This window comes from Mirounga angustirostris, unplaced genomic scaffold, assembly GCF_029215605.1.
Source record: "Mirounga angustirostris isolate CCGP_5_RB_7025 unplaced genomic scaffold, mMirAng1.0.hap1 SCAF_7, whole genome shotgun sequence".
Lineage (NCBI taxonomy): Eukaryota > Metazoa > Chordata > Mammalia > Carnivora > Phocidae > Mirounga > Mirounga angustirostris.
In genome coordinates, this window is record NW_026991715.1 from 23,494,089 (window position 1) to 23,518,962 (window position 24,874).

At 41.6% G+C, this 24,874-nt stretch overlaps 1 protein-coding gene across 1 annotated transcript in view; it reads right to left on the reverse strand.

Moving 5' to 3' along the window:
- Window positions 1-24,874, reverse strand: part of FBN2 (fibrillin 2) — a 257,403-nt gene that overhangs the window by 16,232 nt on the left and 216,297 nt on the right. The window contains exons 47-58 of the mRNA XM_064595850.1: window positions 23,188-23,316; window positions 22,599-22,718; window positions 19,716-19,841; window positions 18,893-19,045; window positions 18,054-18,119; window positions 17,624-17,749; window positions 16,932-17,051; window positions 15,798-15,920; window positions 14,951-15,082; window positions 4,360-4,485; window positions 2,579-2,785; window positions 1,417-1,542 (exon numbers count right to left, since the gene is read on the reverse strand). Of these exons, the coding sequence (XP_064451920.1) occupies window positions 1,417-1,542; window positions 2,579-2,785; window positions 4,360-4,485; window positions 14,951-15,082; window positions 15,798-15,920; window positions 16,932-17,051; window positions 17,624-17,749; window positions 18,054-18,119; window positions 18,893-19,045; window positions 19,716-19,841; window positions 22,599-22,718; window positions 23,188-23,316 (1,554 nt within the window). The remainder of the gene's footprint in view (window positions 1-1,416; window positions 1,543-2,578; window positions 2,786-4,359; window positions 4,486-14,950; window positions 15,083-15,797; window positions 15,921-16,931; window positions 17,052-17,623; window positions 17,750-18,053; window positions 18,120-18,892; window positions 19,046-19,715; window positions 19,842-22,598; window positions 22,719-23,187; window positions 23,317-24,874) is intronic.

A 24,874-nucleotide genomic window follows, 5' to 3' on the forward strand; every position in this document is an offset into this window, starting at 1 on the left:
TGTCTGGGGGCCAAAAAAAAAAAAAAAAAAAATCCACTGCATTCTTTAGATCTATGTACTTTGGTTTACAGCTCGAGGATCATTCTCTTAAAAGTAGGAGTTTCTTTCTTCTGACACATGGCTCTGGAAGACGTTCTCTGAAACTGTGAGCTGACCCGCCGAGCACCGTGGGGTCCCACAGGCTTGCCGTGCCCAAGTCAGGCCCACGCTGCTCCCGGGCCGGGCAGCTCGACTGCACACACACGGGTCGGCAGGCTCTCCTGCCCTCTGTCTTCCATCTGGTCCTTACTTCCTTCCGCTCCCTCCCTGCAAGATGGCTCAGTCTCTGAGTCACTGGATCAGAGGTCACAGCGCCTTTCAAAGCAGCCCTCGGTGCCCAGCTTTGTCCTTGCAGGGTTCAATACCCTCTCCCTCTTTTCTTTTGGCCCAGGGATGGTACAGCCCCCAGCACACAGCACTGTGCCTTAAAGATTCTACACACCCTGCTCACATCCTGAACCAAAACAACCCTCCCGAAATCGTCCTCCCTTGAACATGCTAGCTCTCTTCTGCTAGGACTGATGGACAGCAAACAATCTCCTTTTCCTCGTAAAACACACTGAGCAAAAGTCACGCCCATTTTCGAGAACGCCGGAAGCTGGTGATCAGTGGCTGTTCTCAAGGACTCCCATGCCCAACCAAGTGAGTCAAATGCTTACTAAAGGTCAGTTTGGTTTTTCTGAACCTTTTCATGCCAGGTGTGTTTGTTAGTAAAATAGGTGCTTTAATGGACTATCATGCAAGTTGATTAAATATGGAGGAGAAGAGACACTTTTTTTTTTCTTCAATGAAAACTAAGTCACATGCTTTGGAAAGACTCATTAGAGGCCAGCCCCCCACCCCCTGCCCTCAACTGGTACAGAATGGTGGGGGTGAGACCGTAAGAAACTAAATTAGAAAAAGAGATTGTAAAAATGTAGAAGGATTCTGTCCTGACACTGCTTTGCAACTGCAAATTTTACATGAGGCTTCATTCGTATATTTTATGCAAAAAACCAGCAATGAGAAACAAGCACAAAGCGCCCTCCCTACATACACTCACACGCAGGCTCACCGTCAGAAGCCCTCTTCTTTCAACAAGAGACTGACACACGAAGGGGCATTTATAATTTTAAATTAAAATATAAAATGGTGAAAGAATATTTTACAGTTTTTATGCTCCCCGACTAAACACTTCTGATGAACTGAACAGTTCTGTGTCCCACATTATTGGACAAGGACAACTACTGTGCTATTCAGGAGCCGCATTCCTGAAAGGAATGACATGACTGCATAAAAGGTACACTGCAATGCCCCGCAGGAAAGCTCCCGCATGCCCCAGTGACTCGTAGGAAATGGTCGTTGGCCACCGCCCAGACGTAGGGACCCGCGCCTTACCTACACACGAGGTGCCACTGATGTCTGTCGTGTAGCCAACCTTGCAGAAGCATCGGAATGAGCCCATGGTATTGATGCACTGACCGTGGGTGCAGAGGTTTGGCATCACCTTACACTCATCAATATCTGCGGGCGAAAAAGAAAACCCCAAATAAAAACAAACACACAAGTTAATATATATGCAGGGATAAAACTGGTGAGAAGCTAAGAGAAACGAAGGGACGGACGTGAAATAATGAGCAACCAGCATTCACAGCAGCGCTGGCGTACCTCTTCATCACTCCGCTGAATGGCAACACGGAAGGGAAAGAATATTCTGACGGGATTGGAAGAGGTCCATAAATGGAGGCTCTGTTGAAAGCCCTGCTTCAGTGTACTCATTTTGCAAACTAAGTATGAATTATTTTGGTGGGATGTAGAAAGCTATCTCTCTGAAGTCCAACTAATCTGGGATTTGTGGTGATTTCCCACGCCTGGACCTCACGTCCACACTTGGATTAGACTCTGAAGAAAGGGCTTCATGAGCAGAGTAATCGGGCCCAGGACCAACAGTGTGTACCGTAATAGAAGAAAATGGTATTTTTTCAGGGCTCTGGTCTATCAGGTGGTTGTACAAAAAAAGTGGACACAAAGAGGAATAATGGATCAGAGGCTAGAATGATCTCCCAAGTTGGAGCCTTTAGATATAAACTCCTTAAATGAGGAGTGGTCTCAGGGGGAAAAAAAAAAAACAACTGGAAGCCACTAACCAATTATGAGACATGCTGGTTTGTAAATACGTTCATAGCAAACAGACTGCGTCCTTGGGCACACTCCAATAAACACTTATTTAAATAAAGCAAATATAGTTTGGAGGTTACAGACATGGCCTTTGGGGCTAGACAGGTATGTTCTTAAACCCCTCAGAAAGGGTGTTATCTCAAGAAAATTACTTATCGTTACCTAAGCGTCATGCTTTAGTTTCCTAATAAATTCTACCTCTTAGATTCGGTATGAAGATTACATCTTTTCAAGTCTCTTAATCATTGGCAAAAAGCATATACAAACACGTATACATATAAATATTTTAGCCATTATATCGCTTTTTCACTTTTCCTTCAAATTAATCTGCATTAACGTTCACCGCATCGAAAATGTGCGTGACTTTTGCTCAGCTCCTCACCTCGTCCATCGGTGGTGTATCCAGGGCCGTGAGGACATATCTTTTTGTACTGGGTCGTTCCGGGAAGCGGGCAAAGCTCACACTGGTGCCCCCAGCCCCGCCCCCCGTCACAGCAGCACTCGGACTTTGTGACCAGATTGCGGCTGCTCGACGCCATCTGGCACATCGTCTGCAACACCTCCGCAAAGCAGAGTCCCTGTCGGGTGTCTGAAATAACAATGTGGGTAATGAGCCTCACTGACATGGAACTGACACCTGGTCTTCATATACGATAGGACAGTCAGTGTTCTTCTTCCCGGCACAAACTTTTTCAAAGGTAAATATTCTTCTCTGTGAACAGCCACCCTGCTTCAGAAAGCTTCACGACTATAAAGTTGTTGGGAGAAGGGAGTCTGCGGTGTGCTCTTTTACTACAATTTATTAAATTTGACAAACAGTGATATGATGCTTAGGAAATAGATTTGTTTTTCTTCAACCCATCAATAGCTAACTGGTAGTATACTACCAGTCCTGTAGAACACAAATAAAAGGAAAATGAAGTGACATTATTTCCTTTTATTTATTTATCTTTAAACATTTTATTTATTTGTCAAGGGAGAGAGAGAGAGCACACGAGCAGGGGAGAGGGGCAGAGGGAGAGGGAGGAGCAGGCTCCCCGCCGAGCAGGGAGCCCGATGTGGGGCTCGATCCCAGGACCCCGGGATCATGACCTGAGCTGAAGGCAGATGCTTAACCGACTGAGCCACCCAGGCATCCCAAATTATTTCCCTTTAAATAAGCAAATGAGTATCAGGACTTGTTTTTGAAAAGTAAATCCTGGATGATGTTACCATCTTGGTACATATTCAATCCAATCTCAGCTTTTCTGCATCTAAAAGAGTGTTCAAACATTTGGACTGAACAGATTTTTTTTTTTTTTTAGTATAAATAAAGGAATTCCTCTGATGTAAATAGGCAAATAAATCTTTAATATGGTTTTATGAACCATCCTAGTGAAACCTTAATAATACGAACAGAGAAGTACATTATAATTTGTATGCTATCTTTTCTATTGCCAGAAAGATGGTGGTTAGTAAGGGTCTGGATTGAAGACATCAGCAAATAAAATTTATTTTCTTGACTAACAATTTCCTAGGATATAATGCAATGACATCATTTGGAGAAAAATCTGATACAGCTGAAACATGCTGTTTTTATATCAGATCAAGTGATGAGTGCTCTTATTTCTCTGTTTGCCTTAAATTTTACTACTCCATACTTTTACACCTGCTCATAATTAACTGAAATGGTTTATAATGTATGTATTTTAGCATTAAAATACAACATAATGTCTGAGATTCATATTTTCCATAGGAAAATATTTTGTAAAACATTTTTCTGTACCATAAAATAAAAATTAGACTTCATTGCATTTTTGAAATATGGCATTTAATATTTCTAATACGGCAAAGCTTACCTCACAAGCAAATATTTTCTTTTGGAATTAAATCATCTCCTGATGTAAGTTTTACTAAAGTCACATTTTCCGTAGAGCTTAATTAATCTTAATTTTGGAAAGACTATTTAAGAGGGCTATTTACATTACACAGAGATGTGCATACAACTCACATGCACAGAAATACATCATTTTAATAGATGTGTACCTTTAGGAAGAAGTACATGGATTACTCAGATTGGAGGATTTTTTAGCAGACAAGAATATGTATGTAGAGCTCTTCTGTGATGACATCATAAAACAGATGTTTTATTTACCAGGTAAAATACGCTCAGGTGTCACTTACCAAGGCATTCGGTACCTGAGGAACTTGACTGAAATCCTTCATTACACTCACATCTATAGCTCCCGATAGTGTTCACACAACGCCCATTTTCACAAATTCCTGGCTTGGTCCTGCATTCATTTTCATCTTCGGGAAAACAAACAGGGTGAATAATGAGCAGACTGTAAAATTACTATTTTCAAATTGTCCTCGAGTGGGTTATATCTTATTTAAAACTTCCTCGCCAAGATACTATGATGGGGTAAAAACCAGTCATATGTGAATATGGATTTATTTTTAACTTCATCCTTCCAGGTGGGTTCTTTCTTAACTAAGTTTTTTCTTTCTTTTTCCCTCCCCACCCCTCGTGGGGAAGGGGTGGTGGTTGATGACAACTGGCCTCCACAAGACATAAACTCGCCCTGCGACACCAGACAAGGTGGGAAAGAACTGTGGGGAAGAGGGTGCTGGTTACATGACAGGAGAGAGAGGCTGGGAGCAGAGCAGGGGGAGGTGTTAGGGAGGAGAAGAGAGTAGGGTTAAAGCCACACAGGCAGGGATGAAGGGCAAGCTTCCAGACCTAGCTTTGAGTAAAATCACAGTAGTACGGTGTATGAGGGCCACTAATGGTAGAAGGAATTTAGGTAGTACTGCTCTTTTGGTTTATGATAAATTAGAGCAAAACTGCTTTATTAAAATCTCCTTTGTCCTTACTATATTTGTACTCTGTAAATTTTGCTTGGGGCATTTTTTTTTGAAGCTCTGTTATTATGAGCATAAAGGAGCTCATAATAATGAGATATTTTTGATTGAGCTGCTTTCATCTTTATACTTTTTTAAAAATCTTTAATTTGTTGGTATTTATTTTGCTTTTGCTTTCTTTTTATCAGCATTTGCCCTCAATGTTTTTTTGTTCCATCCCTTTATTGTAGATCTATCTCACATCTTGACTTGGCACCTTTCTTTTACAAAAAGCACCAAACTGGATTTAAAAGGAGTTTTAAAACGTAGGCCCGCCTTTTAACTGGTAGTTTATTCCCAGCTATCGTGACTGCTGATGTGTTTGGAGTCTTACCTGTCATTTTATTTTGTTTTGTATCTACCATGTTCTTGCCCTCCTCTCTCAATATTCCTTACAGTAGTCTAGATTTCTATGCCCTCCTCTTGTCCCCATCTCATGTCTGGAAGTTATAATCTTCTTTCTGTCCTTTCAGTGGTAACCATGAAACGACTTCAGCACATACTCAGCAATGAATACTTTCCATCGGTGTCAACAAGGACCAGTTTCAAAAGTCTCTGGCACGAGTTCTTCTGCCCTCTCCTGGTGCCACCTGCCACGCCGATGTGATCTAGAGATTTTGGTTTGCTAGATCTTTTCTTTATGTGCCATCAGTATCTCTGTAAGCCAAATCATGAGGTTTCCTGGTTCCTTGGCTTACCACTGCTTCATGGATAGTACCCCGTCCTTTTAGATTAATAAAACAAAACATGGGAGTATCTAGTTTGGTAATCATTTTAGAGGGTATGTGGGTGGTAAACATTCTAGAATACATTTCTGACAATGTCTTTTTTATTTTCTTACTGGATTGAGTGTAGAATTTTAGTTCAAAATTATTTTCCCTTAGCATCTTTGGAAAATATTGCTCCATTGTTTTTCTTTTACCCAATGTTAACTGTTCATTTGCAGGAAATCTGGTTTTTCTCTCTGGAAGCTTTAAGGGGTTTCACTTTGCTCTTGGTGTCCTAAAATTCACCATCATGTGTCTTGGGTGAAATTTTCCTCCCCTTTTAGGAAAAAAAAAACTTATTATGGAAATTTTAAAGTATATACAAAAATAGTGAGCTAAGTTATGGATTTAAAAAACTGTATAGTGTCTGTTATTTCTAGAATCTGAGGGTTCAAGGTCTGCCTTGTTGATCTAATGCTATCCCTGATGTCGTTCACCTTTATTCTGATTTGTATTTTTGTTGTCTGAATTACTTTTTTTAAGAAGGGCTCTTGTTGGACATACTGAATGAGTTCCTCCATGTCTGATGACATATAATAGAGCTTTTATACTTGAAAGATGGCTAGACAGGTCCCAAAATTTTAGATTACTTTTGCTCTGCTACCATTGGCGTGAGAATTAGTGTGAGACCTTGAAGAAAGCAGCTTGATTTTCTCCTGCCTTGTAGGTAATTTTCCTTTTCTGCCCAGGTGCCGCAAGCCATCAGAAGTCTTTTCTGGTAACTTTTTCTTCTTTTTTCTCTTGTTGAAATTTGTAACTTCACTAGGGAATATCTTGGTGTAATGTTGCACTACCTATGAAATTTTGATTTCTGGCATTCCAGGTTTTATCCTTGGAAAAATTTCTCGATCACATCAGGACTGCCAATTAGTGACCATGGCATTGTCCACCGCTCTCTCTTCGTGCACTTAGCTCTGTCTACACAGCATGACAGGCCAGAGACAAACCCACAAACAGGACAGGTCTCACTTTAACTCATGATTCAAATCTCAAATGGGAACTAATGCTCCTTTGACAATCTTACTGTATTTCTTCGTATGTCCACCATGCTCCCACTTTCTACAGTGACTGCTGCACACGGAGACGAGAACTCCATCTCTCCACTACCCACCACCTGTGTGGCCCTCACTTTCCACCTCTTGTCTTTTCCCACAGTTAAAGATTCTCTGGTTTTTCTCAAAGGCCACTCTTTACACCTGTACTCTGGATTGCCTTCCAAGAGTTCACAGTTATCCTTTTTCAGTGAGTTATTCTCTCGACACACATTTTCTCATAACTTCCATCTTAAAAAAACCCATCTCTTTTAATAACGTCTTGTATACCTCTAACTAGTACCTCATTTGTGTTCCCCTTCAGGACAAATTTCTTTCTTTCTTTTTTTTTTTCCCTCCTCAGCGCTCTGATTCCTATTTTGTTCTATTTTATTTCCAGATTTATTGAGTAAAGTAAAATTTATAAAGTGAAAGGATTCCTCTGTCGAGTGAATCAGTCACCCATTACCTCACATATTTGCCCTTTTTCTGTGTGAGAATATTTAAATTCTGTTCTCTTAGCAAATTTCAATTGCACAGTACAGTGTTATCAGCTGTAATCGCCGCCACATCACTCATTAGATCCTTAGACCTTATTCATCTTATACCTGTAAGTTTGTATGCTTTTACCAACCTCTCCCTATTTTCCCCACCCTCAAGCCCCTGACGAACATTCTTCTCCACTATTTCTGTGAGCTCAATTTATTTATTTTTATTTTTTTAGATTCCACATATAAGTGATACCGTGTCTTCCTTGGTCTGGCTTATTTCACTTTGCATATTGCCCTTTGGGTTCATCCATGTGTTCTCACAAATGACAGGACTCCCTGAATCCTGTGTGTGTGTGTGTGTGCACATTTTCTTGTCCACTCATGCCCTGATACACAACTAGGATGTTTCCACACCTTGGCTATTGCCAATAATGCTACAAAGAACACCGGAGTTCAGGTATTTTTTTGAGATGCTTTTGTCTCCTTTGGATATATACCCCGAAGTGGGACTGCTGGATTATATGGTAGTTCTGTATTTAATTTCTTGAGGAAATTCCAAAATCCATACCTTGTGGCCTTAGCAGTTTACGTTCCCACCAACAGTACATACAGTCACAGTGCACGGGGTTCCTTTTCTCCACATCCTCGTCAACACTTGTTATCTCTTGTCTTTTTTATGGTTAGCCATCCTAACAGGTGTGAGGTGATATCACTTTGCGGTTTTGGTTTTCATCTACCTGATGACTGGTGATGAAGAGGCCACCAAATCTTATTGCTCCTTCTCTTTCTGTGTCTTGCTCTTTATCTCAGCAACATCGGACACGAGTGGCCACTCCCTGCTTGAATAATCCATCCTTTTAACTGTCACGGTCTGACACCGAGCTGGAGAACTTCCTCTCCTGCTGGCCACTCATTTTTAGTTTTCTAAATATCTTCAGTCACACTAGATTTTGGAGCTCCGAGCTCAGTCACTGCCCCTCCACTCTCTCTGCTCTCGTGGTGTCCTCATCCAATCCCATGACTTTTCAACGACAACCTGTTTGCCAGCACTTTACAGCCGCGGCTCACGACCAGATCTGTGTATCTAATGTTACCACTTGGAAGGCTCCTATATTTCTGGCAGTTACTTTGGCAGTTTCTTCCCGTCTTTTCCTTATCAGTTCATAGTTGCATCATCCCGTCATTTATTCAAGTAAACTCCAGGGACTCATCTTCTCTACCTCTCTTCCTTCCTCCACTGTAGCCTATCAATCCATCTGCAAATTCTGTTGGTTATCTCCAAAGTACACTCTGAATCTGAGTCCCTTTAACGACATTTTTACCCTGCTATGGCTTTTATTTGAGCTTTCTTCAGCTCTCATTTGGATGATTAAAATTGCTGCCTAAATGGACCCTGTTTCTACTCCTAACCCCTCACGACGCATTATCCACTAGGCAACCAGACATCTTTGAAAATGTAAATCAGACAGTAACAACAACTAACAAGTGAAATTCTACTGTATGTCAAGCATTGTTTTAAGGGTTTTATACGATTTAACTAATTTAATTTCCCCGATAATCCTATGAAGTGCTCTCATTATTCCTATTTGTGTTTAGAGGACGAAATTGAGGCACATAGTGAAGCCAGCTTGCCCCAAATCAGAGCTAGGAGATACGAGTCGAGGTTTCTCAGATTCATCATCCATCTCCAGGGCCCCACTTGGAACCACTCTGCCACAGTGCATGCACCACAAAACTCTCTCTTGACCGTGGCCTGCATCTGGACCTCACCTCATGCCACTCTCCTGGCACAAGGTCCAGCTAAGCAGGCCCTCATTCCAGCCTCAGGCATCTTTGCTCTTATTGCTCTTTCCTTTCCTTTCCATTTCTTTCTTTCTTTCTTTTTTTTTTTTTTTTAAGATTTTATTTATTTATTTGAAGAGAGAGAGTGAGAGAGGGAACACAAGCAGGGGGAGTGGGAGAGGGAGAAGCAGGCTTCCCGCTGAGCAGGGAGCCCAATGCGGGGCTCGATCCCAGGACCCTGGGATCATGACCTGAGCTGAAAGCAGACACTTAACGACTGAGCCACCCAGGCGCCCCTCCTTTTCATTTCTATGCATCAGCTCAAATGTCTCCTTGTCAGTGAAGCCTTCCTTGGAAATGTCTTCTAACTTAGCTCCCATTTAATCATTAAATCTTACTCAAAAAGATTTACTGCTATATGAAATTATCATGTCCATTACTTGTTTGATGCCTGTTGTTCCCTGAGCAGAACATACACAACTTGAGAGCAAAGTGGGGGCGGGGGGGGGGGTGGGAAGGACCACCTTTCCTTCTAGTTTATTAGGGTCTTCCAAGAGCCACACACACAGCGGGTGTTCAGTAAAGTGTAACTTAGTAAGTGACTGTTCTGTAATAGTTTTTCATGGGGGCGGTGTGTTCTTATATACAGATATAAATATCTTCTATAAGATACTCATATACTCAAATATATTTCAATTTTTTTTTTTACTTTTCTCTTTTTGGGGGGACTTTATTTATGCAATGTTGGATTTTTTGTCTTCCACCTATATCATTTTCTTATTAATCACTTCCATACCCACATTTTCACCTGTGTTTTCATCCTTTGCTTCTTTTTATTAATTCTACTGTGCCTAATTTCTGTGATGCTTTTCTTTTCTGAGCTCTGCTAGATCATTCTCTCTTGAGATCGCTTTATCTTCATTTTCAAGCTCTTTTATTGTAGTTTTTATTTAATGGTGTCTCTTACAGATTATGAAACAATTTTCCTAAACTTGTCTTCTTCCATTCCTGAGGTGTTTTAGTCTAATTCTTGTTTATATTCCTTTTTTCTCCCCCCCACCCAACCCCAATATATATAACTTAGTTGCACTCTTGTGTAATTATCCATCTTTGACTGATTTTCATCATTTCAACTACTTGCTGAAAAGTAATGTAACAGAAGATCACCCACTGCTGAGCTGGGTGTAACCTATAGCTTCAATTCATGTTTGTTGTATGAGCATCCTCTCACCAAATTGGTTATACTCTCTGCCCATGGGGTATGCATACCAAGTTTTTTGTAATTTAGGAGGTCACTGAGTAAAGTTCTGAGTAAAGTTCTTTGGGTCTTAATATGTCAACTGTGTTTTCCCTTTTCACACTGAATGTGGAACTGGACTTCTACAGAAACATTTTATGCTTCTCTCATTCACCTCTGTTCCCAATCTTCTACTCAAAGACTGCTGGATGAACTCTTAAATTGGGGCAGTTACTTTGAAAGATATCTGTATTTTATTAAAGTCTAAAGAAGAATATGTCACTGCACCTCTTATGTGTTTTTGATTGAAATTTTATAATATTTGAAAGATATTCTTCAGAGTCTGTATTTGGGGACCATTCCTCATTTAAGTAAATAACACTCTTCCCTCCTCCATTGTATTTCTAAATCTTCAGGGGATAGGAGTGAGGGAACACATTTTTATTCCATCATCTTAAAAGCAAAGCCTTCCTTCATCTCATTAATATTTCAAAATTCATTTTGAAATAAATTTTATTCATTTCAAAATGAATAGCCAATAGTATTGTCAAGATTTTCATTAAAATTTAATGATCTTGGTGAACTTTTTTCTATTTATTACGTTTTTCTATTCATTTGTTTACTTAAAAAATAATTACTGGGCATAGTATATTGCATAGTCAAATTTCATCTGCTATATCTGATAAGGGGTCACTACTCAAAATATATAAATAACTTACACAACTCAACACCAAAAAAACCCCCACAATCTGACTAAAAAATGGGCAGAGGAACTGAGTTAGCACTTTTCCAAAGATGACATACAGATGGGCAACAGACACATCAAAAGATGCTCAACATCACTAATCATCAGGGAAATGCAAATTCCAACCACAATGAGGTATCATTTTACTCCAGTCAGAATGACTAAAGTCAAAAAAATCAAGAAATAACAACTGTTGGCAAGGATGTGGGGAGAAAAAGGAATCATCAAACATGGTTGGTGGGAATGCAAACTGGCACAGCTACTGTGGAAAACAGTATGGAGGTTCCTCAAAAAATTAAAAATAGAACTATTTTATGAGCCAGTAATTCCATTACTGGGCATTTGCCCAAAGAAAATGCAAACACTAATTTGAGAAGATATATGCACTCCTTGTTTGCTGAAGCAGTATTTATGATAGCCAAGATATGGAAGCAACCTGAGTGTCTATTGATAGACGAATGGATAATGAAGGAAAATGTGGGACATACACACAATGGAATGTTATGCAGACATAAAAAGTATGAGGGCATGCCATCTGAGAAAATATGTAAGGATCTAGAAGTAATTATGCTAAGTGAAGTAAGTCAGACTGAGAGAGACAAATACCATATGACTTCATTTCTATGTGGGATCTAAAAACACAAATGAATAAACACACACCAAAAGCACAACCAGACCTATAATACAGAGAACAAACTGATGGTTCCCAGAGGAGGGGGGGTGGAGGGGTTGGGCAAAATGGGCGAAGAGGAGTGGGAAGTATAGGTTTCCAGCTATGGAATGAAAAAGCCACGGAAATAAAAGACACGGCACAAGGAATAGGGTCGATGATATTGTTAGAGTAATGCATAGTGACAGACGGTAGCTACACTGGGGGTGAGCACAGCATAATATTTAAACTTGTAGAATCACTGCAGTTGTATACTTGAAACTAATGTAACACTGTGTATCAAGTATACTTCAATTAAAAAATATTTCACCTGTGACTGCATTTATAGTTTTCTTTAGAGAGGTTTTAGATTTCCTACATAAGTCTAATTCTTTAGCTTGTAATATTTTTAGTTTCTATTGCATTTGACATTTGGGGGATAATTTTGTTGGATTCCAGTTTCGCTGTACTCAGCATTTTTACTGTTTCTTTTTGTGACTTTATCTTTCATTCTCATTCTGACATTTGTAAACACTTTTTATTTATAATAATATTTTGGCTGTTTATAATGGAATTTCTAACTATAAAAACATGTCTTGTATTAAACGGAACTTTGCTACAAAGTCTTCTGATGATCAAAGAAAGTTCTGCAGAAGGTTCAGCTACCAGCATGGTATCATGAAAAGTCTGAGGATCAGAAATGTTTTAGAACCTGGATCTTCTGTAGCATCTTTTAACAATGAAGAAATTCCAAATGTATAATGCTGCCCTAGGTCTTTTCTTTGAAAAAGCAAGTACATGGGATCACAGAATATTAGAGCTAAAACACTCCTCCTCCTCCCACCCAAATCATGTAGTTTCTCACTCTATAGAGGGAGACAGAGATAAAGAGAATTTAGCCTCTTTTGAGTCACCCAGCTCATTTATGGCACATCCGGGACCAGAAAACTGGGTTCCTGAAATGATCACAGTGCCCACCCCCTTGCTCCCAGGAAACGCACAGGTAAATGTAGTGAGCATACAATGTAAAATTCAGCTAGTTACAAAAATAAAAATTTTTCCAGGCGTAAAAAATAAAACACATTTCTAAGTATTTTAGTCCGATGAAATTCAAACACACATACACACTCAAAGAATATAAAGGAGAGGAGGAAATGAAAATGGATCCATGCACCATAAGAAGGCAGGATGGTTAACAGTGTCTTCCATACAATCTACTTGTACCATTTCAAGCATGTTAGCATATGCGCTGTGCGAGACTCTGAGAAACACATGTGAGTCTGTCAACGTGACTCAGGAGTCTGGGTATATCTTCTAGGTTTTCAGATCCTGGGAGAACAGTGCTTTTGAAGGAACCACGCATAACTGTAGACGTCATCTACTTTTAAGTTTGGTAAGTAGTGTATATTGAATGAAATACCTAATAGATTAAGAGAAACTATGAAATCGAACTACAGTCTCATCGGTTGTTTGCAGACATTTAAAAATTAACTTTATATTATGCATGTAATTCACGAATTCCACTCTTCTGTAAAAAATTAAAATTGACAGGTAAGGTTGAATTACGTTTCAGACTAGTACCCTCTAATCTTAGTATCTTCCCTGAGGGTAATTCCTTCTGTGAAGTGGGGTTTGATCTTTTAAAAAATTTTTCTGTGTATTTACTTGCTTACATACATACATACATACCTACAGAAAACATACAGTATTACTTATAATTTTCTTTAAAATATGACATTATATATTGTTCTGTAACTAGACATTAAGAGTCCTGCTTCAGTAGAACCCTTAACCTGCTCTACGGAATCTCACAGTGACGATACGCCACATTTATTTCACTGTCTTGGGCATTTGGGGTTTTTTTTTTTTTTTTGGTTGTTACTATGAACAAAATTGTAGCGAATATCCTTGTATCTCTCTTTAAAAGATTTTATTTATTTATTTGAGAGAGAGAGAATGAGAGACAGAGAGCATGAGAGGGAAGAGGGTAGAGGGAGAAGCAGACTCCCTGCCGAGCAGGGAGCCCAATGCGGGACTTGATCCCGGGACTCCAGGATCATGACCTGAGCCGAAGGCAGTCGCTTAACCAACTGAGCCACCCAGGCGCCCAGATTCACTTTTTCAAACAGCTTTCTTGAGGTGTAATTTACTTGCTATAAAGTCTGCATGTCTTAAGTGCACAAGTCAGTGATTTTTAGTAAGTTACAGAGTTGTGTGGTCATCACCACAGTCCACTTTTAGAATTTCCCATCTCCCAATGAGGTCCCTAATGTCCTTTTTTTTTTTTTTAGATCTTTTTTTTTTTTTTTTTTTTTTTGACAGAGAGAGACAAAGCGAGAGAAGGAACACAAGCAGGGGGAGTGGGAGAGGGAGAAGCAGGCTTCCGGCTGAGCAGGGAGCCCGATGCGGGCGGGACTCGATCCCAGGACCCTGAGATCATGACCTGAGCCGAAGGCAGATGCTTAATGACTGAGCCACCCAGGCGTCCCCGTAACTAAGATTCTGAATTCAAGGAGGGGCAATGCAACCATCTCTTCTCCAGGAGGAGGAAGACTCTGATTGCACCATCCCAGGTGACAACACTTTGGGGAAGAAGTGCTGAGAAAAACGGGCCAGGCGGCGCGGCCACTGTATGTGCTGGGGGACTATGACGTGCACCATAAAACGTGAACATTTTCCACTCCTGAAGCCACCGTAGAGACCCAGCTGCACCTCCTCCATTTACACATGAATTAACTAAGGTCCAAGTAGGTTACAAACAATATGGCCCAGTCGCAGAGCTATCCAGCCTGTGCAGGGGTCTGGAGATGAGCTGCCTCTTCCTCTCCTCGTTGATGGAGTGATACCAAAACGAGAACACCCTCTCATACTTTCACTTTGCTAAACAAGCAGAATTGTTTCAAGGAGCTGTCCTCTACTTCTCAATTAAGTGTTTTCGATTTACAGGACACAGAAGGATGAAAAGCAAGGACAGGCCTCATTGGCATTGCATGATCTAAACCGCATTCTACCAGCACGGCCCCTGAGATGGAAGAAATCCAGTGACCACACAGCCTTGAAAGAGCTAGAAAAAAAGCTGGCTGGGAGTGAGGATGGTTTGGGACTAGTGCTATAAATCTGCTTGAGGTAGGCATCTAAACTAAGCAGACCCCGCCCCGCGAAGCCTTACCCACGCAGCCCTCTCCGTCTGGCCGTCGGGTCATGCCGGGCGGGCAGAGGCACATGAAGGTGCCGATCAGGTTCTTGCACATCATGCCTCTAGATTCACAGTCATGGAGCCCTTCAGCACATTCATCCAGATCTAGAAAACAGTTTTAACAGGAAAATAAAATTCTCAGGAGCAGGCTACTGTTTCGGATTCTGAAGTCTTAGTTTTGGTTTTCTGGCTCTTAAAACGCTACCATGTGACAGAGAAAGGAGCCAGTCTCTTCCAACTCTTGGCTACATTCTAGATTTATAAAAGCTTCGGCACTGGTCCTAATGCCAAGAAGTTCCAGAAAGAACTGAATGGGAAATCATCAGAGAGGGAGACAAATGATGAGAGACTCTGAACTGTTAAGAAACAAACTGACGGTTGCTGGAAGGGAGGTGGGTGGGGGTGATGGGGTAACTGGGGGTTGGGCACTAAGGAGGGCACGTGATGCAATGAGCACTGGGTGTTATACGCAACTGATCAATTACTAAACTCTACATCTGGAACTAATGATGTACCACCATATGTTGGCTAATTGTACTTAAATAAAAAAATACTATAGTAAAAAAAAAAAGTTCAGGGAAGGACAGTCTTTGCTTTAATAAGAGCCCAAGAGTGTGACAATGGTGGGCTCTTCAACCTGTCTTATCTTTGATTTGCTCAGGTAGATCATCAAGTGTCTTGTTATCTAGGTGTGGGAATCTACCAGCAAAATACTGTCAGGTACGTCTGTGAACGCTAGAAGAAGATAGTGGAGAACTGTAAGATCATTAAAATACATTTCCAGTGTGGCAAATAAAGTGTCTCCTGTCTGTGGCCATACCTTTGCACATCTTCTGGTCTTCCCTGAGGGCGTAGCCAATCGGGCATGTGCATTCATAGGACCCGAAGGTGTTCATGCAGCGGAAAGCACATAGCAGCGGGTTCTGGGCACACTCGTTGATATCTGATCAAGGAAATAGGCAGGCATGTACTGAGCCTACAGTTTTGTCTGTTTACATGACGCTGGTGTATTTACTCGGCTCTCATAGGGAAAGCAGTAGGATAACAGAACTCACACTACTGGTATGGAGAAGTGGGTACCTGACAAACTCATCCTCCAACAAATAACAACTACAAACTCTGGGAAAAAAATACAAAAACAACTACCTGCAGTAGTTTCTAGTGGTGAGTTGAAACTCAGCAAACAATCAGCAAGAAATAAGTTCCTAGTTTTTTTCTTTGTTTATTTTTGTTTTTCTGAGGTTACCCTGTGGATGGCTGTAGTCCTGGCAGCAGCAGTACCTGGCAGCTACATCTTCAATAGAAACTTCCCGAGCTTCTATCCAGAGCAATCAGGGGAGGGAGCTAGGGTCAACCAAGGCTGCTCAAGAGTGAGGGGGAACCCCGACAGGAGAGGGCCAGAGATGGAGACACGCTATTTTTTTTTTTTTTTTTTTTTGCATAAAAGCCCAAGTTGCTGACTTAACCATGCGTGTGTGGGGCAAAATCAAAGACGCTAGCCACACTGGGGCTTACAGAACAAACTGAAATCTGAACCACTGTCTTCCACAGGCCAGCCACTCTGCTTTTACGTTCATCCAGGTTAACTGCCTGCTAAGACAAAAGCATCAACATTCTTCGAAGTAATACAACTGATTCCAGAAGATATCACACTCACAACATCCATGGTATAGCCCCAAATTAACCAACATGCTGAGGAGCCAAGAAAATGGGATGCCAACATCAAGAGAAAAACACCACCACAGATGCCAACTCTGAGGTGACCAAGATGCTGGAACTATCAGGCAAGGGCTTTGAAGCAGTGACTGTAACTGCTCACCGGGGAAAAGGAAAGGATATTTGTGATGAACATAATCATCAGCAGAGTATCAAAGCTACAGACGTAAAAGCTGAGACATTAAAAATCCTCTCCTATTATCAAGAACAAATAATATTTAAGAAAAGTATCACTTGCCTTCGCAATTCATCATGGGCCCTGGCTCAAAGCCTTCATTGCAATTGCATTCAAAACTCCCAATAACATTGGTGCATGTACCATTCCCACATGGATTGCCGATCGAACATTCATCCGTATCTGAGAAAAGAAGAGTAAGAAAAGTGCCCAACAATCTGCAGAGTTTTAGTTTAATATGAGCATGCCCATGAATATCCGCCTGGCCCTCACACATTCCCAGGATCTTTACAGGGCACACCTGACTCTGTACCCTCCTTGGCCTTGAATGGCTGGCCAGCCCTGATTCAGTGCAGACGAGCCCCAAGGATCAAGTGTGCCAAGCTCTGAGTCCCCAGACAGCCATGTTTTCCCTAAAAGTCACAAGCCCATAGAGGGGTGTGGTCTTCTGCTACAAGAGCAGCTGCAGAAAGTCAATGGACCTAAAATGGACCTCTTTCCCATTACTGGTTTTAGCAACAATAAAGCTCTAGGCTAGGCACACCAGAGTTTGTACATTTGGTTGAAGGCAGAGGTTGGGCAACTCTCTCCATATTCACATAAACCAGGTCTACTGGAAAATACAAGATGGGAGAAGAAAAAGCCGTTACCAGCTCCTGATACTGGCTCTGTGAGTCCTACCACCACCCGGGGCACCTGGAATAGGAGAACTAGAACAGAACTTTCCAGGTGTGTCACGTGGAGCCAGCACTCACCCACACAGCGCACTCCAGTGTAATCCAGGTTGTAACCCATTGGGCATTCACAGCGAAAAGACCCGTCTGTATTGATACACTGACCATTTGAGCAAATGCCTGGACTCTCAAGGCATTCATTGACATCTAAAATAAAGAATTATCCATAAACTTCCTCAATATAAAAAAGATACGTCGAAACTGTGTGTATCTATTCAACAGAGACTTAAAATTTACAAGACATGTACGCATTTCTTTTGCCAGATAAATACGTACTGTATTTCGTATACAGTGTAGTCTCATGATAAATATAATGCACGTGATATATAATGCTGTGTATATATATATACATTAAAATATACTGTATGTTATACAGTAAAATATGATTTATAGAAATGTACAATGATTTATTTATATGAAGATTATAGGAATAAAATATGTCAAACCACACCTTCACGAGTGTCATGAAGACTGGGAACCGTTCCGTGGCCGTAAGGACACAAGTCCTGGAAGGCAACTGTAGAGAAGAATACAAATTCCCCATTACTGAAGAGTCTCAGCTATCGGAGACCTTCGGAACTGATTAATGGTATACGTGAAATCCGACTTATCTATCTTTATGGTTTCCTTCAAAAGCGACACTGAGCCTATTTAGAGCAGGTCACCCAAGCTTGCCCAGCGCCTTCCGGGGTGCCGCTGACTGAGGGCTTCTGGTTCTGTCTGTTTGCTCCTTTAAGGCCGAGCGGCCAGAGCCCCCTCTGCCCCGGACACACGGGGGCTACCTCGGACCTAGAGACCAAGCTGGTTCCGAGCCCGCTGGGAAGCAGCCTACATCTCGGCTGCACCAACACAAGACCTGGGAGCCTCCTGGTCTCCTCCTGCAAATGGCCCTTGTGCTGACTCAGCCCCTCACCCTTTTATGTAAGATTCTAAGAGTGGCAGCCCGTGGTCCGATCCCCACGTGGGACTCGTGCAGCAGTTGGGGAATATAATTTTCACCCCCTCCTTGCATCTCCTGGCCCGCACCTCTCAAATTCATTCCTTTGAAGGCAAGCACTGCTAACCTCGGGGGGTGGGGGAGAATGAAGTAGCGGGAACGCTAGCTGGGCTCACACATTCACACATGCTGAACACCCAAGTGGAGAACGAGTCTCTCGGACGAGGGTGCGCAGCGAACTTCACAGTTCAGACGTGAGGGAGGAGTTTTGCCTTCAAAATACTCATCAGTTACATGGTTGAGGTGACTGAGAGTCATTCCCAGACCCGCACCAAGTGGCCAGCCACTCTTACCTTCGTCATCTTTGGGGCACAGCTCACAGGGGTCCCCCCAGCCCTCTCCTGGCATTTTACTACAGCAACATTTGGCCTTGGTGGTGTTGAAAGCTTTGGGTACAGAACACTTTCCGTTTTCAAAGTTCGTGAAGCAGAAACTCTGGCGGGTATCTAGTCAAGAAACAGGCCTCCTTACCGGTCATGTGAAAACACAGAGTACTCTGCAGATAACAGTTTCTGATGCAGCGTTTCTCATGGGCTGAACGCAGGATGCAGATCAGATTGGCAGTTGAAAGACAGGTCTGGAAAACCTCCCTGGCCGATTTCACATGCCAACTTACACTGACCTGTCTATCAAATTTGACGTAATTGTTCAAAATGTTTAAAATGTTTTTATAACGTCCCTAGGAAACCTGAGAAATGATGCTCAGTGTTAAAATGATTTCCATAGCTCTTCTTCCACTGTTACATGATAGCCTAATAAAAACATTCCACATAACTTTCAGTAAAACCATTCACATTAAAAGCAACTCATACACTAGTGTACAAAAAAAAAGAGAAAAACTATACCAACAACAAATGCAACAGTGAAGCAATAATAATAAGTGAATAAAAATAGTAATTTTTAGTATGACATTAAAAAAAATGTGGAAACAGAGCCAAAAATTCAAAGTACCTTAAAAGTGTCTGGCACGTATGGTTTTGAGACCTATATTTTTAACTTAGACGTATTTGCCATAGACATGTACTTTGTAGTGACCTACATTCGCATGAGGGTTTACGGTCTAGCTGTGAAGTTCCTAAGAGCAAATGATGACAGAGAAGCCATTCCAAAGCTTACCAAAGCATCTGCGTCCATTATCAGACAGTACAAAGCCGGGGGGGCAGATGCACTGGAAGCCCCCAGGAGTATTGGTGCAGGAACCAAAAAGACAGATGTTGGGATCTTCGTCACATTCATTTATATCTGGATAAGAGCAGGAGAACATATTGCTTTAAGCAAATTAATACACTGTTCAGTCTTTGAAAATAAATAAATTTGTCCATACTACCACAAACCACTAGCCACTGATTATTTAATATGAAACGAGAGTACAAAACGTGTATGTATAACTTATCCTTTAAAAGTAAACTATTATCACTTCAAAGATTATATCCAGTTTCAATCAACTATACAGCCCAGACACCCAAGCAGAACTCCAGCTCGTGGCACCTGATCCCTACGTGTGTGTGTGTATGTCCCATCTGCTTATCACATGTGACCAATTCAATATCCTACAGGTGTCATAGCCTCAGTGGGTCTCCTCCTCTGATGCTCCTCTCTGCCATCCAGGTTAAGATCCCAGAGTCCGCTTTATTCCTCCCCCTGACTCCAGATGCAGGCAGCATGTGACCTGTCTCTTCTACCTCCTCTGGGCTTTCAAACTCAACCTCACCTGTCCCCGTAATAATATTCCCATAAATCTCCTAACGGACGGGGGCGTCTCCCACACTGCCTCCAGGCTAAGACACACATCTACTTGAAGATCTGTGCCTACAGAACCAGGGGGACTCAGACATAGTTTAAGAATTTCATCGTTCCCACCTCACCCCTTTGAAAGGTTCCTTCAAAGAAGTAAGTATTCCTTACCGGTGATACTCGGCCTTTTTATTTTTTTCATCGCAAGTGCTTATTTAGTGAGTTATTTTACCGCAGTGAGGAAACATTACACAGTTCCGGCCACATTAGAAAGTCAGCTCCACGAGGACAAGGACACAGCTGTCCGGGTCCCTGCTGCACCGCTCAGCCTAGCGCGGTGTCAGGCACATACTACATTCTCCATTTATATTCGTAGAATTCTAGTGAGTCATACCAGGCCCTTTCTTTAAAAGTCAAAACCAAACCAAACCGAAGCCCTGCCGTGCTCCACACTGCCCGCAGGACCGAGTTCAGTCTTCTGAGCCGCCCACTCACCTTGGCACACCCTGGGTGCCTGTGTTTCCCGGTGGCCTCCGGTGTTCTCTCCCCTTCTTTGATTAGTCACTCCCTGTCCAACACTTAGGGGCCACCTCCAATGTCACCCGTCCTTTGTGATGAGCTGCCTTGACCTGCCGTAGTTCTACCACCATCACCACAGCCCCAGCCTGTGCTCCCACAGCCTGACCCCCCTGGCCTGGCATCCATCACACTGGATTGCAAGGCACCTTTACTTACAAAATAGGTCTTTTCTTTTATGCAGTGGGTTACCTAAAGGCACGGACTCTATCTTTTTGTATTCCCAGCACCTAAAAGGTACCAATCATTCACTGTGATGCACGCTGAAAGGTGTAATGAATTTGTGTGTGTGTGTCTGTGTGTATACATGTGTGATATGCGTAGGTTTGTGTAAGTGGGTTTACAGTCGTGTTAGGAATCATTTCATCTGGGTAAAATTGGTAGAAAAGATTGTAGCCTGAAGAAAATAGTCTTACAGCGAGGTTAAGTAAAGATCATTTTTTTTTTTTCAGAGATGCAAAATAGGAGGGTTGCTAATGATGGATAAGGAAAAAAATACTTCTGCAGTTGAATAAAAGGCTACTGAATCACAGATTTTTTTTTTTTCACTAAGAGAAAAGGTAGCTGAGCCTTTCTGACCCAGAGAAGTGCATGTATTTCTTTTCCCTTCTAATGGCTGACACCCTGCTATGGTCATTGTTTTATAAAGGGGTGACTATAGGGATAAAGAAGAACTGAGATTAAATATGGAATTAAGGAAATGAAAGAAAGGATCTTTTACTTTTTAAGAAAGTTGTTATTAAGATGTGTCTAGTCTTTACTATTTTTTAAGGATTAAAAACAGTTTTACAGTGCACTCACTATAGAGATCAAGAAAGGGAAAAGATATAAAGACCAAACTGGAATGATGTGGGGTACCCATTATATGAAATCACATGGTCTGAAGAATAATTAAATTTGATGAAGTAAACTGTCTCCCTCACGTCTGTCTATCAGAGTCCCTGGAAAGTGAACTACTAGTAGAACTACATAGATTTATTTTTTAATTGGATAACTCGAAGGCAAAAAACCCCTCAGCAATCATTTCATGTTAGAAGAACCACACTAAGATGGTGCTTCTGAATTTCAACAAGACTGTAAAAAATAATTTGTATAAAAGTGAAATTAAGTAACTGTAAAAAGGTCGGCCTTCATCATGCTCACCAGGCAATTCTGGGACCCACTTTTGATGTGGTTACAGTGTTCTTGAATGCTGGAGGAGTTTCAGCAGAAAAACATCTGTTATGACAAATGGATTAATATTTTCTGTTTTGACATGAGGCCTTCCCAAGGAAAAAAAAAAGTCTCAACAGCATAGTCGAGATTTTCTGCTCCACATTTCTAAGACTCTAGACACCTTTAATAGCTGTTTTAAAATTGGTTGCCAAAGATTACAATTTTTGTAGACTTTCTTTAAATTCAGTAGAAAGTCTCTGCTGACATTTGGAAAAAAGATTAGAGTGCACTGAAAATTCTTTGACTGCTATAACATTTCTGTTAATGAAAAACCCCACGTCCCTAAGTGCTTTGTTCCCACCACTACACCTTCAAATCGATTCTTATGGTTCAGGGAAGCAGCTGTAGGTAGCTCTGTGTTTAACTCCGTGGGTCAGGCTGCCTGCAGTGGTTTGGATATAGTATCCTTCCATAGGGTCTGGCCTGGGTCTTAGGCCGACAGCTCGTGGACCTCAGAACAAGTGTTAACCTTACCAATGCAGTTCTCGCTTTTCACTTCATACCCCGGGGGACAGATGCATCTGAAGGACCCCTCCAAATTCTGACAGGTACCAGGAGAACAAGAGCCAGGGAGAGCGACACATTCGTTAGTATCTTTAAAGAGAAACAAGAGAAAAAAAATGACTTAACTATGAGGTAACTGTTGCCAAATGATGTTAACATGAATTCAGCTTGGGTCTCTCTGATTTGTCAGGTCACTATGGACAAATATGCCCTGAGATACTCTTTTTTTTTTTTTTCCTGAGATACTCTTTTGACATCTTGGGTATCACTCATTTGGCAAGAGGCTGATTTTTCTGATTTGTTTCCTTTGTCTCCTTTTATGGTGACATGGAGAGCCCCAAGCTCTCTTCCAATAAAAGCATTTCGGACAAGTCATTCCCAATTGTTGGTGTATTCCTTATACCCATATTTCCCATGGTATCTTATTTTGGTCAAGTAATTAGATGATCAAACGAAGTGTGAGACAGGTTCCAAGTGTGTGTGTGTGGAGGTGGGGGTGGGGAGTCACATCATTATTTAACAAAACGACACACAGACTGTCTACTGTGTAGATAGTTACCTATACAATTCTTGCCATCTGGAGTAAGTTCATAACCTTCATTACATAAACACTTGAAGGAGCCGATTTCATTGAAACACCGTCCATTTCTGCACACCTGACCAAAGAAGGAGCTGCACTCATCTATATCTGTAAGCAAACGGGAATGAGCTTTTCAGAGACAGCCTTTACACATGTATCGTGTTACATGTTGCAGCGTAAAAACATATTCACAGGCCCACATTTACAAATATGCTTCATTACAATCTTCATCAACGCAGAGAAAAAAAACTCCTAGTGGAAGCACTGAGTGACCAGTAAGGTCACAGAGATCCCCACTATATTTCAACCCCAAATTTTGATATGAATAGAACTCAAATTTAGAGCCAGATAAAAAACTGAAGGCTTATAGCGAAGCTCTCCATTCTTTTCAAATGAAAAATATTTCTTTCCTTGGAGACCAGAAAGTGTACAGGCTGAACCTGATGGCCTAGTTTGCAGATGATTATACCTGGAGATAAGCTAACTATAGTCAAAGCACAGATAATGGGGCATATTAAATATAGAAAAATCAATTATATTAAAAATATTCTAGAACTGCTACCATACATTTTGCTGACAAAATACAGAATGTGAAAGAAAAAAATCTTAAGTTTCAGTGAAACTTAGGGCTGACTGCTTTGGAGTAATTACTCTATTAATTACTGCAGGTTTTTGAAGGATGTGTTTGGATCAGAGCCCTATTGGTGTCTTTAGTTCTCCCTGTTTATTCAAAGGGTCTTAGGAACTATAGGTAAGAAGGTGGTAGTTGAAAAAAATGTCCAGTTAGCTCTAAATTTTTTCACAGTGACAGAATCCGGAAAAAGAAAAAAAAAAAACAAAAAACGGGGTTGCTTGGGTGGCTCAGTTGGTTAAGCGTCTGACTCTTGATTTCAGCTCAGGTCAGGATCTCAGGGTCGTGAGATCGAGCCCAGCATCGGACTCCGTGCTCAGCACAGAGTTCGCTTGAGATGCTCTCTCTCCCTCCGCTCTCCCCTGACTCACAGATGCGTGCGCACGTGTCTGGGCATGCACTCTCTCAAATACACAAACAAACAAAATAAATACAAAAACAAACAAACAAACAAAAGACAAAACTGGGCGCCTGGGTGGCTCGGTTGGGCGACTGCCTTCGGCTCAGGTCATGATCCTGGAGTCCCTGGATCGAGTCCCACATCGGGCTCCCTGCTCGGCGGGGAACCTGCTTCTCCCTCTGACCCTCCCCCCTCTCATGTGCTCTCTCTCATTCTCTCTCTCAAATAAATAAATTAAAAAAAAAAAAAAGACAAAACTGAGAGGAGCATGTTCTGATAAACTGGAGGTCAGAGGTGGGTTTGAGCCACACGGATCCCGTAACGGTCGAGAGTCGGCGTTGCTGTCCCATACCTTACAGGACGGTGCGCGTGAAGAGATGCTGACTGCAAAACACCAGCACGGTGTCTCGCGAATGGTAAACAAGACACGTGCTCAGCATTTGTTTGTCCTTCCTCTTGCCCTGTTCTCCAGCGACTTAAGGAACCTCCCTTACTCACTATTAATTCTCGTTTTAATCATTGCTGTTTAGGGGCAAATGATACAATCCTGTACCATGCATAGGAGACACTTCCATTTTCCCCTGAAAATTTATGGTTGTTCAAAATTGAAATCAAACAGGTTTCTGAGGGCTCAT